This window comes from Astatotilapia calliptera, chromosome 16 (assembly GCF_900246225.1).
Source record: "Astatotilapia calliptera chromosome 16, fAstCal1.2, whole genome shotgun sequence".
Taxonomy (NCBI): Eukaryota; Metazoa; Chordata; class Actinopteri; order Cichliformes; family Cichlidae; genus Astatotilapia; species Astatotilapia calliptera.
This window is the reverse complement of record NC_039317.1, coordinates 8,246,411-8,261,076: the sequence shown is the minus strand read 5'-3', so window position 1 is coordinate 8,261,076 and position 14,666 is coordinate 8,246,411. Positions and strand designations below refer to the sequence as shown.

Below are 14,666 nucleotides of genomic sequence, written 5' to 3'. Positions count from 1 at the left end.
AGAAAGAGAAGAAGGGACCAGGTATAAAATGTAGGCAGCACACAGTGCCTGATTAAGAGGAAAAGACACAGTTGTGTAAGGACTGCATGGCAGGGTTGTCACAACTGAAACAGGAAAAATTAAAACCAACAGAAACCAAAGCCAGTCTATGTTATAGGGTTTCCATTCCTCTTCCATTGGTTTAATTTGACATCTGACCTCAACTGACTCCCAAATTTCTTGCCATGGTTTGACTTGATTATCTTTTTGGCTCGGACATTTAAATAAATGTTTGGATATCTGTAGCGCTGAGGTCACATTGAGGTGATTTAAAGCATTAGTCATTCCACAAGTTTGCAAATACTGCTATAACAAGTCCTGAAAGTGTCACCAGAAGTAGTAATTCCACTTTTTTCTAATTCACCCAGCTCTGCACTTCTTCACTTGTTTTTATTCTAATCTGTTCTTCAAAAGAGACTAAATAGTCTTTCTTGGAGCGAAACCAAAGAGCAGTAAGATGCTTTTCTGTATGGTAATTCTTGACCAATTTAATTGCAGTGAAGTCCAACATGACCTGCACAATGGAAAATATTTGCAAATGTAGTAAAATCTAAAAATAAACACAGACACTTCATATTCACTAGACACGAGCTGTACTTAGGAGTTAAACCCTTAGATCAGGTGAAGGAGTACAGCATGTGAAAAAGCATAACTTCTAACAATAATTTATATTCTTTGTTCCCGTAAATGTGTTTTATTTGTGAGCATGCTGTGATCTGCTGACCCGTGCTCTGTTGACTCTGAATTTTACTTTTACTCTTTATAGATTTAGACAGCACAATTTATCAACATGTAAGAAGATATTAAATCTACTGTCGTGGCAGATTTTACATTTATTTATCCCAGTGGTTTTCTAGCTTTTTCAGGGATGCCGCACTTTAGAAGCTGGTATATATATTTTTGGATATATAAATTCCTCTCCTGTCCTCTCATTGACTTACTGACGTCTTTCTCTGACTCTCAGATGTTTTTACCCCTCAGCCAATAGCTCATGCGGTATTACTGTCACTCTGCCAGGGGGGCAGGCAGCCTGGACACCCAAGTTTGTAAATGCAAGAACTTGAGAATGAGGCGACATAGGATTTTGAAATTCATACCATAGGTCCAGCTACTAAAAATCCCTGTGAGTTTGAATCTCAATGACCTCAACCTCAAGGTCAGAAGTCAGCTTTTTTGAAAATAACATAGCATTTTCTAATTTACTCCATAGGCGCATCTACTAGGAAGTAGCACTGGTGGCCATCACTATTTTTTTTTCTTCCCTGGGGGACGGCACTTTAAGCACAGTTGCTCTCTTTATGCTCACTATATGTTGAAGTTCCACAATCCCAACTTTATGTTCACCTGCACCTTGAATGAATAACAGGCATTATATTGTGTTGACAGTGTCAGCAAGACAGTGGGATAATGTTTGCTTGTAATTTACTGACTACATTTTCCATGCCTTCAACTGGAAACAACACCAGGCTGCAGCACACTGAAATTTAACTCACCTATTTGATTATGCATTAAGCGGAAAAGCTGGAATGTCATTCTGGATCGTTCTGTCCTGCTTTAACCTCTGGATATACAGGGAGTGCAGAATTATTAGGAAAGTTGTATTTTTGAGGAATAATTTTATTATTGAACAACAACCATGTTCTCAATGAACCCAAAAAACTCATTAATATCAAAGCTGAATGTTTTTGGAAGTAGTTCTTAGTTTGTTTTTAGTTTTAGCTATTTTAGGGGGAGATCTGTGTGTGCAGGTGACTATTACTGTGCAGAATTATTAGGCAACTTAACAAAAAACAAATATATTCCCATTTCAATTATTTATTTTTACCAGTGACACCAATATAACATCTCCACATTCACAAATATACATTTCTGACATTCAAAAACTATATAGCCACCTTTCTTTGCAAGGACACTCAAAAGCCTGCCATCCATGGATTCTGTCAGTGTTTTGATCTGTTCACCATCAACATTGCGTGCAGCAGCAACCACAGCCTCCCAGACACTGTTCAGAGAGGTGTACTGTTTTCCCTCCTTGTAAATCTCACATTTGATGATGGACCACAGGTTCTCAATGGGGTTCAGATCAGGTGAACAAGGAGGCCATGTCATTAGTTTTTCTTCTTTTATACCCTTTCTTGCCAGCCACGCTGTGGAGTACTTGGACGCGTGTGATGGAGCATTGTCCTGCATGAAAATCATGTTTTTCTTGAAGGATGCAGACTTCTTCCTGTACCACTGCTTGAAGAAGGTGTCTTCCAGAAACTGGCAGTAGGACTGGGAGTTGAGCTTGACTCCATCCACCTCCACCTTGCTGGCATCTGAGTCGGACTGGAGCTCTCTGCCCTTTACCAATCCAGCCACGGGCCCATCAAGACTCACTCTCATTTCATCAGTCCATAAAACCTTAGAAAAACCAGTCTTGAGATATTTCTTGGCCCAGTCTTGACGTTTCAGCTTGTGTGTCTTGTTCAGTGGTGGTCGTCTTTCAGCCTTTCTTACCTTGGCTATGTCTCTGAGTATTGCACACCTTGTGCTTTTGGGCACTCCAGTGATGTTGCAGCTCTGAAATATGGCCAAACTGGTGGCAAGTGGCATCTTGGCAGCTGCACGCTTGACTTTTCTCAGTTCATGGGCAGTTATTTGGCGCCTTGGTTTTTCCACACGCTTCTTGCGACCCTGTTGACTATTTTGAATGAAACGCTTGATTGTTCGATGATCACGCTTCAGAAGCTTTGCAATTTTGAGACTGCTGTATCCCTCTGCAAGATATCTCACTATTTTTGACTTTTCTGAGCCTGTCAAGTCCTTCTTTTGACCCATTTTGCCAAAGGAAAGGACGTTGCCTAATAATTATGCACACCTGATATAGGGTGTTGATGTCATTAGACCACACCCCTTCTCATTACAGAGATGCACATCACCTAATATGCTTAATTGGTAGTAGGCTTTCCAGCCTATACAGCTTGGAGTAAGACAACATGCATGAAGAGGATGATGTGGACAAAATACTCATTTGCCTAATAATTCTGCACTCCCTGTATATATAATAAAATTAGGAAAATTTAGAGACATGGACTCATGTGCTTTGCATACTCTTTCACTTTTCTCATACCTATGCTGATTTGTTTATTTAATGATGCAAATGTTTCAACAGATGTGTCATTGTTATTAAAGCTCACGCAGAGGTGACTTTGGTCTATAGCTTCTCATATTGTCAGACTGTACATGTTTCATTAAAAGCAGATTTTATTGTGGTGGGCATGTCAACTCAAAATAAAGCCCTTTCACCAAAATACCAATAAATAGTGTAGACAGCACTAAACATTTCATAAATACACAGTGCAGAATAACAGACCAGTGTCCTCACTTTATTTTGAGTATGTGCCAGCCACTGCAATTCCCGCAGAAGTGTGTTTGAAAGCTGGTACATTTTACAGGTACTGGGTTGGATCACCTTAGGTCTTCAAAACTGTCTTAATTCTTTGTGGCATTGATTCAACAAGGTGCTGAAAAATTCCGCAGAGGTTTTGTCAATATTAACATCACAGCATCACACAGCTGCTGCAGATTTGTCAGCTGTGGATCCATGATGCAAATCTGCAGTTCCACCACATTCGAAGGAGCTCCGATGGACTGAGATCTGGTGAATGTGGAGGCCATTTGAGTACAGTGAGCATACTGCAATATTCAAGAAACCAATTTGAGATTATCTGAGTTTTGTGAAAAGACACATTATCCTGCGCGAAACATCAAGATGGACATGGTCAGCAGCAACACTCAGGTAGGGGGCCCAAAGTGTGTCAGCCTGAACTATCTATTTAAGGCAGGATGGAGACATGTTTTCATGTTCTTTAAACCAAATTCTAATACACCAGAAATTGAGGCTCATCGGACAATATTTTTCCATTCTTCTTCTGTCTTGCTTTGGTGAGCCTCTGCAAAATGTAGCCTCCCCTTCCTGTTCTTCGCTCACAGGAGCTCCACCCGATGTAGTCTTCTGCTGTTTTAGTCCAGCTGCTTGAAGGCACTGTGTGTTCAGAGATGCTCTTATGCATAATTTGATTATAAAGACTGGTAATTGAGGTACTACTACCTTTTTATCAGTTTGAAGCAGACTGAGCGTTACTCTTTAACGTCTGGCATTAGAGAGACATTTTTTCACAGAAAACTGCAGCTCACTACATATCTTCTCTGTTTTAGACCATTCTCTATGGACCCTGAATGGTTGTATGGGGAAATCCCAGTAGATCACAGTTTCTGAAATACACAGATCAGCCTATCTGGCACCTTTCTTCTTAATTCTGATGCTCTCTTTGTATTTCAGCAGGTCGTTTCTACCATGTCTATATGTCTCAGTACTTGTTACTACCACGTGAACGGCTAATTAGACATTTGTGTTAATGAGCAGTTGAACAGGTGGTCAGTGAGTGTCTTCACAACAATGATGCTAATATTGACTGTTCAATCATCAAAAAAGAATAAAAATTTTATTATTAAATCAGTCCAGCTCTTGCTTACAAGAACCAACCAGCTTATTGCATGTGTCTTATAGAGCTAGAAAAAGTAGGGTATATATATCATCATTTATACATTTTGATAGGTTATTATTTGTGATATCACCTGCATCTTTTTGGCAAAGTCCCTCTATGACTGACCATCTAGTTTAATTTTAAGCTCTTACCTCACTGGGCTTCATACTTATCCTAGGTGCTGGTGGTTTATCATTGACCCTTGGCAGTGTTTGTGTTGTAGCTGTCTGTCTTGCAGCTGTTGTGTTCTGGTTTCACTGGTCATCAGTCGTTTTTGTCCAATGACTATGCATCACATAGCCACCTCCTTGGGTGTCTTTGGCACTGGGATGGCAGAATCATAATTATCTTCGATGCACCATAAAATCTGAAATTTAAATAGTGCACACGCTTCCAAAAGAAACTGCAACTATTAAAACAGTTGTTTGTTGTTAGATTTAGAAAATCAATAAGAAACTATATTTAATAACTATATTTTGTTTTTCATTCTTCTCAGGAGCAATATATTTCACTCTATGGGGACAAGCAAGAAATATCCAAAATTTTTAAAAAAAGTAAAAAAAAATCAGAACTTGGAACTGAAATATAAGGCCTAGAATATTTTTATCTGTCCTCATCAGATCCTGTATATACCATGGGTAGATATCTCTTGGGGTAACTGGAAAAGTGAGCTCACTCAAGTTGTTGTTTTGTTTTAGTTGCAGTGATGTTGGCAATGAGGACCAAGCAGCAAGCATCCAGTTCATAAGAGAATGGAGGGTCACCACCACTTTCGAGAGAGGCACACTGAGCGAGAGAGGAGATATTCAGCTGCTGCTGTCCATCTCGTCCTCGGGTAGCACCCTGCTCCTGGTGCAGTGAGTGAGAGTAATGATATAAAATACCAGAGCGATAGAGGCACATCATCTGAACAGAAAATGCAGGGTACTTCTTGGTCTTCTATACATTTACAGTGAATTGCTGTGTTAATTATAGCTACCACTGGACCTCAGCTGTATGGTTGAGGTCCAGAAATAGTTCTTGATTTATTTATAATAGCAAAATGCTTTTTTCTTTTTTGTTGCATGTGGCTCACACGACACCTGAGTGTTCTGTTGTACCGGCCTGGAAATTCACTGTTAAAAAAAGTACCAGCTGCTTCACCTTTGAGGTGCTAAACTATATTACTCTGTTTTATAGAATGAAAAAGGAGGACATCTAGAGCTGCCCCTGTGATGGCAGAAATATTGATTTCTTCTCTTGGTGTTTTTAACTTAATAGAAAGCAGTGGGCAGCTGGTGAATTGGCCATTACAGCTTACAGTTTAAGCATTAATTCAAACTTCCAAACAAGGTTTAAAATGTATTTTCAGCAATAGGAATTGCAATATTTTGCACTTTTATGGTTGTTCATGTTTTGAAAATGTCTTCATTTGATGTGCACAAAAACATGTGACAGTGAGGAATACAATGAATTTAAAAATCCTAAAACTGTTTTCATGGCAGTAAAACAGGAAAGATGTATTTTAAAGGATTGCAATGCAAAGAAATAATTTAAAAATATATTATTTAGATGTTCTCAGTCATAATTTCAATACATTAATCAAGTCTTTCTTAGACATTTTAATTTCTAAGAGGCTTATTTCTGATTCAAGTGGCATTGGTGGTGTAGTAGCAACACCTTCGAGTAGCTATTCATTTTTAATTTGTACTTTTTGGAGGCATATGCTCATTTCTTGGTTTGTATCCTCAGCTTGATGTTGACTTGGTTCTTAACAGGATGTAGTCAGCTCAGGATCAGCTGATGGATGACACTGAGAACCATGCTCTGCTTTAAGCTAGCCTTCTCCTCGCCGGCTCACGCCTTGGTCATACATACTTCCATATCTTTTACAGAAAATTGCTGCTTGTCAACATTACGTCTGTCACAAAGCCATTCGCACTGGGTAGCACTGTCACAGTCTGGCTTTACTTTTGTGTTCCTGAGACCCCACTGCCAGTGCCCACTGCCTTCCTCATAACTGTACCGCTGATGCATTACCCTCAACAGGTGCTCTTTTCTGAAAGGATCAGATAGGTATATTTAGATTTTGAAACTCGAGAGCAGTTCTCTGTGATTGGCTGTGTCAGCCACATGATAACCTGGGTAGAAACCGCAGCTGTGTGCTGTCGCCCAGCGTTTCTCTGGAGGGAAGCTGGGGAGGCTTTGGTGGCTTGGGAGACCAATAAACTTTAACATAACCGGTAAGCAAAGGAAAGGATACAAAAAACAACAAATATCCATGTTGTCTGCACCCTGCATGGCTTTCCATCTGCTTGGAGATCCATATTTTCCATCCTTGGCTGCCATCTGGATCCAAGAATACCCTGCTGAGGAATAAGGAGTGTGAACAATCTTTTACACATTGAAGGAGTAACCAAACAATCCAGAACTACAAGACTCTCCAAGTCACTTGAGACAAGGCCATCTTTTGGATGTATCTGAAATTTCAGCAGGAGTCTGAATCTTTTTGTTTTCTTTCCATAGTCTCTGAAGCTTTCTGGCTTTTTCATCCTTCTACCTCTATGATTCTGGCGATTTCTTTAGTTCTTTTGCAGAGAAAATATAGATATATTAATACAAAGGGAGAGCATCCATGTACTAAAAAAGGTAGTTAGTATGCAATCCTATATTTAACCTGCAGCCTCAGAAGGTATTGCATCTCCATTTGCTAAACAGAGTCAGCCAATCAGGCTGTGGCATTAGCTTACATGTCAAATAGCTGGAGCGCTGTTGGACAGCTGTCGCCAACCTTCAGCCAGGAGGCACAGTCCTTTGAACTGTGTTGTAGCACATAAGGGAGGAAGGGTGGCAGTCACATATTCAAAAATCAGATGCCTATTAAAATTAGTCAGTGTCTCACCTATTACAGTAAACTCTGCAGATCTCCCTGTTTAATTATTCATTGAATAAGTTGTAAAGTGTTTTACACATTGTGTTATTGTTTTGTTTAGGAATTGGGCAAATCACAGAGTTGGACTGTCAGTTTGAGGCCCTGTTGGATGGAAAGTGAAGCTTCCTTACTGTCAGAGATTACTGCGAGACACCTTTGCTGGTATGGCAAGGACATTGTTTAAACGCCAATATGCTGCTGTTATAGTTTATATATATGTTTACATAAATATTACATATACAAAAAGAGGAGGGTTGAAATATCCCTGGTGTAGCCGTCCTATCTTCTCTAAGTCCCATTATATCCCATTTAAAATTTTTGATTTTATTTTGAAAGAACACGTAGAACATTTATGTTTCACTACACTGTGGTGTTTTTTTTTAAATTTATATATATATGTGTATATATATATATTACTCCCTCAGAGTAACGCATACCTGAAAATGTGATCTGTGTTTTGTGTAGAATCTCTCAAATCGTCTCAAAATGACAGAAATTGTAGAGGAATATGAAGAATATGAAGAATATGAGGAGGAGGAGGAGGAGGTTGTGGAAAGGGTAAGTGGATCCCTTTTTAATTGCACATGTAACTAAATCCTAAAGTACTCTTGTTGCATTTTTTATATTTTGGCTTTTGATCTGGATAATAGAACTTCAGCTGTGATATCATTTAATACATTTAAGTGTGGGATCTCCAAGTCCAGTGGAAGGCCCTATGAATAGTTTGGTTAGTGACGATACCTCTTACAGTCAGCAGTTCATGGAGGGAGACATACATGACTGCTGGTATATCCTGTTTCAGATGGACTCCTTCTGATGGCCTGGATTGCCCTTAACAGTCAATTATGGAAAAATAGTTCTATTAATTATATAATGTTGCATTTTATTTGTGTCCTTTTGGCATTGCAAATACCTTTACTTGAGCCTTTGACATATGCCAGACAGCAACACATGTAAAGCAGATGTAATCGTACAAGTCTGACATGTAAAGTGACTTTTTTCCATAGATCCCAGCATTTGATTTCACTACACTGCTTGAGGAGGAATATATATTGCAATGATCTATTTGCACCTAAATCCCCATAGCGTCCCTCCTGTGTATGATAGACACGCAAAGATTGGATTACATGCAGTTTGGGGGTGTGCCAGTTTCTGGAAGTTACTATTTTCCCATGTGAAATATTTCTCCAGATTGAGTGCTCACATCCCCCATGATTTCATCACAGTTTTGCTGCTTTTAGAGTCCCTTTTGTCCCTTTACATTCTCTGTGACAGTGTCTGATGGAAGAGTGAAAGCAGAAGGCTAACATTTAATCCCATATTTCCTGGTGAACTAGGATTAAAGTTAGCCTGGTATTTGTTCAAACTTAATATTGCTGATATCTTATAGGGGAGTCTGAATGACTGCTCTTGGTTGTCAGAATATCCAAACCAAGCAAACATTTTTTAAAAAATCATTTAACTCCCATATAACATATCAACTGTTTCAAACAGATTTACTACCTTTTGTGAAGAGATGTAAATCGTTTGGGAGGTAGGAAAGATAATTACGCTCAAAATCAATACACTCTGATTTCACTAGAACTTTCATCTGTACTGCGGAGAAAAGATGCATTGTTTTCAATAAAATGTAAGATGGCTTCGTATTTAATTTACAGAATGGGGAGAAACATAGTGCTGTCCAGGTCAGACATAAAACATATGATTAGTTTAATACATAATACATAAACATTGAAAAACTCATTATTTAAGTTATTTCTTTTCAAATTTCTTACTTGTTTCTATATCATAATAATAATAAACGCTAAAAAGGAAAAAAAAAATGACTTCAATTCTCAGGTCATTAAGGAGCAAAGTGTACAGTTCTCTATCTGGCATTCAGGCAAATTTAGAAATGGACTTCTGGAGCACGTTGGCAGAGAGTGGAGGAAGGAGGAAAGGGAGGGGAGAAAATTAGACGGGCCACTGTGCTGTAAATCAGCCCCTGATAGGCTGGAACAGGTTAATATCACAGTGCTAGAAATTCGCTTATGGGAGGTGGATGCGTGGAAGAATGTGGCCTGCAGACAAGGAGTGTTTTTGCATTGAACTGTAGGGATGCTTAGTTACAGTGGTTCATCTACACCTATGGTTCTCTCCTGTCTGAGAGATTCATATACTGAAGCCGCTTACGAATGTTGATAAAAACGATTGAGATGTTCTTTCTCAGCTCTGGCTTTTCTTTCATTTAACCTAAATTTTAAGGTCTCTTGTCTCTTAATGTTCAACCTTATGTTATGTAAACGCTCTTCATCCTAAGAAGAAGGAAGTTAGAAATTAGAAGTGCTATTCCTGGATGGGGATGTATGTGAGAGGCTGTCAGTGACTAAGTCGTCACTAGAAATTACATTTAAAAATTCACATTTGCATTTTTACAAAAAGTTAAAAGAAAACCCTCTAAATTCTAAATTAACTGAGGTGAGTGGGACTTTTCTTTTATTTAGTGTATTTATATGTAAGCCTCAGAAACTAAATACAGCACCCCCGCATTATATTAAGTTGAAGGTAGAACGCTCTTTGGTGAGATATTTCAAAATCCGAGCTAACAGAATAAAAACATCCTGTATAAATTGATTTTGTTAGAGCTAAATTGTGGGGCTTTTTTCTTGTTTTTTTCTTGTTTTGTTGTTTGGCTGAATCAGTGCTTTAAACCCATAAGACCTATGTGTGAACAGCCGTGGAGATTACAAAGCTGTCCAAACAGCTTGTGTACTGTTGTGTCCTGTAGCAACTGATAACAAAAGCATTTGTATATGAAATAACAAATAAGAATAGAACAGTTGTCATGTGAGTATGCAGTGTTTTTAGACTTGGTCAGACGATCAAAGATTCAGGCTGTTCGGGCTCACATAGAATATTAATGCTTCTTTATCCTCTGTTTAAAATAAGCTTAATTAGACAGCAGCCATACTATTTTCACCTTTGGAAATTTTGCCCCTCCTTTAGGTGACTCTATTTGAGTGGACCGGTGATAAGTAGGTTACACCAAAAATCCCCGATGACAACCTTCTCTGTTTCTACTTATTAGCCTGCCTGGGGGCATTTGCTAGAACAGCTGCTAACACGATACAGTGTAGAGTGATTTCTTACTCGTAGTGCTGAAAGTGGCAGTGGCAGTAATTGATGAATGCCAGAGCTGTGGAAAAATCACCCTCAATCCAAACAAATATTTTGCTGTTTCTCCCATAATCTGTCCTGGAAATTTTGAAAAACCAGAGTGTTTCCTATATTTGTAATATGTTGAGCAGATTTCAACGACGACTGTCACTGAGCACAAGACTCAGTTCTTACAGGTAAAACACCTCCTCCCAGGCACAACGGTTCAAGCAGGGCAGGAGACCCTTGTCTCCCATGGCTTATGGTGCATCCCCCTTCTTTCCTGCATGTGTATATAGAGTATAGATAATGTGCTGTCTTTTTTGGCTTTGGCAGGTTTTTAGAGCTAAATAATAAGTTAAATATGTTAAGATTCAGCATTTTTACTAAGACAACACATGGCTTTTGTAATTTGGTTTCCTGCAGCTTTGCTGGCCAACAAATATAATATGGTAGTGTAACCTTTGTGGATATGTGCTGCTCAATGTTGTGTTGCATGCAAGTCATTTAAAATGTAGGTGTAAGTGCTTGCCTTGGGTTTGTCTTTCATTCATTTACATTTCAGCAGGCGTAACCTTAGTATACAAAATCTCCATTGTCCAAATAGAATAAATCATTGATGATTAAATAATTTCACTAACTCGAGGTGAGTAATTAGAGCAGTGGGAATCCTGCTTCATATTGAAAATATCAGATCATTGTCCAGTCGACACATTTGCATTGAAGTGTAATTAAATATCTAGAAGTTTGCTTTTTGAAAGTATCACCAGTCCTTTTGCTTTCCCTGTCGTTTTCCTTCCTGGCAATTCCCCCTACCGTAATCAATAAAACGAGATCCATGTGTTAGTTTGGTCTTTAATTGTATTCTTCTGTCCTCTCCCAGTCTGGCTTGCCCACCAGGAAAGTAAGGAAGAAGGTCAAGGTGGATACTTCCAAGTTCATGACTCCATACCTGGCCCATAGCCAGAAGATGCTGGAGCAGTTCAGCCACGTAAGAAACAAGTTTGAGTTTTTATTTGCATGTATATATACACATTTATTTGACTTTTTACTTGCTTTTACTTGTTGGTTGTTTTCCTGCTTTGTATGACATTAATTACTTACTTACATTTTATGACCGTTGTCCCTGACAGAATAAGTATCGCCAGGCTTATGAAATGTCCAAAGGGACACCTCCTGCCATCGTTACTGATACGCCTGAAATGATTCGTATCAGGAAGGCCCAGGAGCAGCTTAGCGAGGTACTCTTTAAGATATGATGAATACACTATAAAACATAAAAATATGCCTCTGGTCTCAAATATGATTGGATCTTGCTTTACTGAGGAATAATTTGAAATAACACGCATTATCTTCAGGTTAAATACCGTATGGAGGGAAACAAAGCTCGGACAACCAGCTTGTACGACGGTGAAGCAAGAGAGATTGCCCACGTCAAGCATGTATCTGAGCTGATCAGCAAGGTAAGTTACCCAAATCTCCCAACATACAAAGAGAATGAATAAATATGACGTTAATGCTGAATGTATAACACAAATGCTGTTGTTATCTCTTATAGGTTCTGTACAGACAGAAGTGGGATGAGACCAAGGACAGGTACCTGCTGCCTCCTGATGCTCCTGAGCTGGTTCAGGCTGTGAAGAATGCTGCTAACTACAGCAAAGTAAGTCCAGTGTAGCATTCAAGGGCTGACTTTTAAGTCCAAAGTTTTAAAAAACATTCCAAATTACATAATTGCATAATTTAACAATTCTATAATATCTGTTAAAATGTTTTATATTCACGTAGTAAGTGATAACGTTACACCTTGTTCAGAAACTTTATACCGAGGCCTGGGATGAAGATAAGACCATGTACTACCCCTACAGTGACAGTCCTGAGCTCCGTAGGGTGGCCAAGGCTCAGGAGGTCCTTAGTGATGTAAGTAAAATTTATTATCTATATCTGTCGTGTTATTCAGACTTTCGTTGTGTTTGTGGTTATTATATCTGCAAAAAACAAAAACAAAAAAACCACTGTATTGAGCCAGCCTCTGCTTTAATGTGTCTGTTTTGATATGTCTTATAATATGATATATACTATATTATAAGTTGTTAATTCTTCAAATCTATACATTTTAACTATCTCTGCATCATTAAATTGCTTTTTGAAAGAACAAAAACATTTTATGCAGACAAATAAAATTACGCAAATTATAACATAGAATTACACCACCTAGAGCTTTCTATTTTAGACAGTTACTAGTGTTATTTCTTGTAGTGTTACAAGACAATTGACAATTACCACACTGTTAATTACAAAAAACGTATGGTGTGTGTAAAGATGTTGAAATGTTCCTCTCAGTGTCCACTTGTTTGTGCTGACTCGGATGTTTCATACATCACAGTTTAACTTACATTTAGGACAATTTACAATTAGAGCCCAACTGATATGAGATATACAGAAGAGGACTAGGGTCACTGGGGGAAAAAAGTGGGCACATCATTTTTTTTTTCTTTTCCAGAATTCTGAGGAAAATGTCAGAATTCTGAGATTAACCTCAGAATTCTGACTTTTTTTCTCAGAATTCTGAATATTTTCTCAGAATTTTGACTTTTTTCTTGGAATTCTAACTTTTTTCTCAGAATTTTTTTTTTCTTAGAATTCTGACTTTTTTCTTAGAATTCTGACTTTTTTCTTAGAATTCTGACTTTTTTCTTAGAATTCTGAGATTAGTCAGAATTCTGATTTTTTTTCTCAGAATTCTGACTTTTTTCTCGGAATTCTGACTTTTTTCTCGGAGTTCTGAGATTAAAGTCAGAATTCTGAGATTAGTCAGAATTCTGACTTTTTTCACAGAATTATTTTTTCTTAGAATTCTGACTTTTTTCTTAGAATTCTGAGATTAGTCAGAATTCTGTTTTTCCCCCTCAGAATTCTGACTTTTTTTCTCAGAATCTTGACTTTTTTTTCTCAGAATTCTGACTTTTTTTCTTAGAATTCTCACTTTTTTCACAGAATTCTGAGATTAAAGTCAGCATTCTCACTTTTCTTCTTAGAATTCTGACTTTTTTCACAGAATTCTGACTTTTCTCTTAGAATTCTGACTTTAATCTCAGAATTCTGAGTTTTTTCTCAGAATTCCAACTTTAATCTCAGAATTCTAGAAAAGAAGAAAAAAAGACATGCCCCCCCCCCCCCCCCCCCCCCCCCCCCCCCCCGGTGGCCCTAATCCTCTTCCGTACAGATAGGATCACAAAGTATCGATCTGATACTTTTTGACCTTATCCTCTATCAGTGATGATGATACTTGGTGATGACCAAGATTTAAGAATCGGCCAGTATTTTTTTCTTTCAGACACAGGAAAAAAATTTCTCCAACATTCGTTGTGTGTTGTTACATATGAGTTGTTATTAAGATAATATGTGACTGCAGTTTAAAGATAATAATATTTTAGTGCCATGACAAGTCGCGTAACAAAACCTTACGCTCTGCTCAGATCAGCTGGTTGGTATGATTGTGCTGTTCCAAACACGTTGCTAACAAGGAAGTTGCAGAGCGCCCTCTGGTGATAAGATAGAAAAGACTCAAAACTCGTAATATCGTTGGAGGGTGTTTCCTCCATCTCTTAATGTTTTAATTTGATTATATCGGTAAATACCTAATATTGAAAATTATATATCGTCAGTGTTGGGGAGTAACGGAATACATGTACCGCCGTTACGTATTTAAAATACAAAATATGAGTAACTGTATTCCGTTACAGTTACCGTTTAAAAGGGTGGTATTCAGAATACAGTTACTTTGTTGAAATAAATGGATTACACTGCGGTACTTTGCCTGACGAGCCCAGTTGTAAGTAAGCTATTAAGACTCGACTGTACACTGTGTTCGTGTTTTCCTCCGAAAACAATAAGTTCCGTTGGAGCAGCCTTTCAACGCCTCTCTCTGTCTCTGGCTAGCAAAGTTGACCCAGACAACAAAGTAAAGCTATTTTTCGGCTACGAGCCGACAGGGACCCCGCCGTATTAGTCAGAGGTCCCTTTACTACAGTTCGGAGTCGCGGACCTTC

General features: G+C 38.3%; 1 protein-coding gene across 26 annotated transcripts in view; it reads left to right on the top strand.

The window, feature by feature from the left end:
• Positions 1-6,701: 6,701 nt before the first annotated feature.
• Positions 6,702-14,666, top strand: part of neb (nebulin) — a 60,879-nt gene continuing 52,914 nt past the window's right edge. For 24 of the 26 annotated variants that reach the window (XM_026144266.1, XM_026144269.1, XM_026144263.1 and 21 more), the window contains exons 1-9: positions 6,702-6,790; positions 7,541-7,641; positions 7,945-8,037; positions 10,767-10,811; positions 11,498-11,605; positions 11,748-11,855; positions 11,973-12,077; positions 12,173-12,277; positions 12,430-12,534. In XM_026144266.1, coding sequence (XP_026000051.1) covers positions 7,966-8,037; positions 10,767-10,811; positions 11,498-11,605; positions 11,748-11,855; positions 11,973-12,077; positions 12,173-12,277; positions 12,430-12,534 — 648 coding nt within the window. In that variant the 5' untranslated portion in view covers positions 6,702-6,790; positions 7,541-7,641; positions 7,945-7,965. The remainder of the gene's footprint in view (positions 6,791-7,540; positions 7,642-7,944; positions 8,038-10,766; positions 10,812-11,497; positions 11,606-11,747; positions 11,856-11,972; positions 12,078-12,172; positions 12,278-12,429; positions 12,535-14,666) is intronic. The other 2 variants (XM_026144244.1, XM_026144246.1) reach the window with 2 other exon arrangements.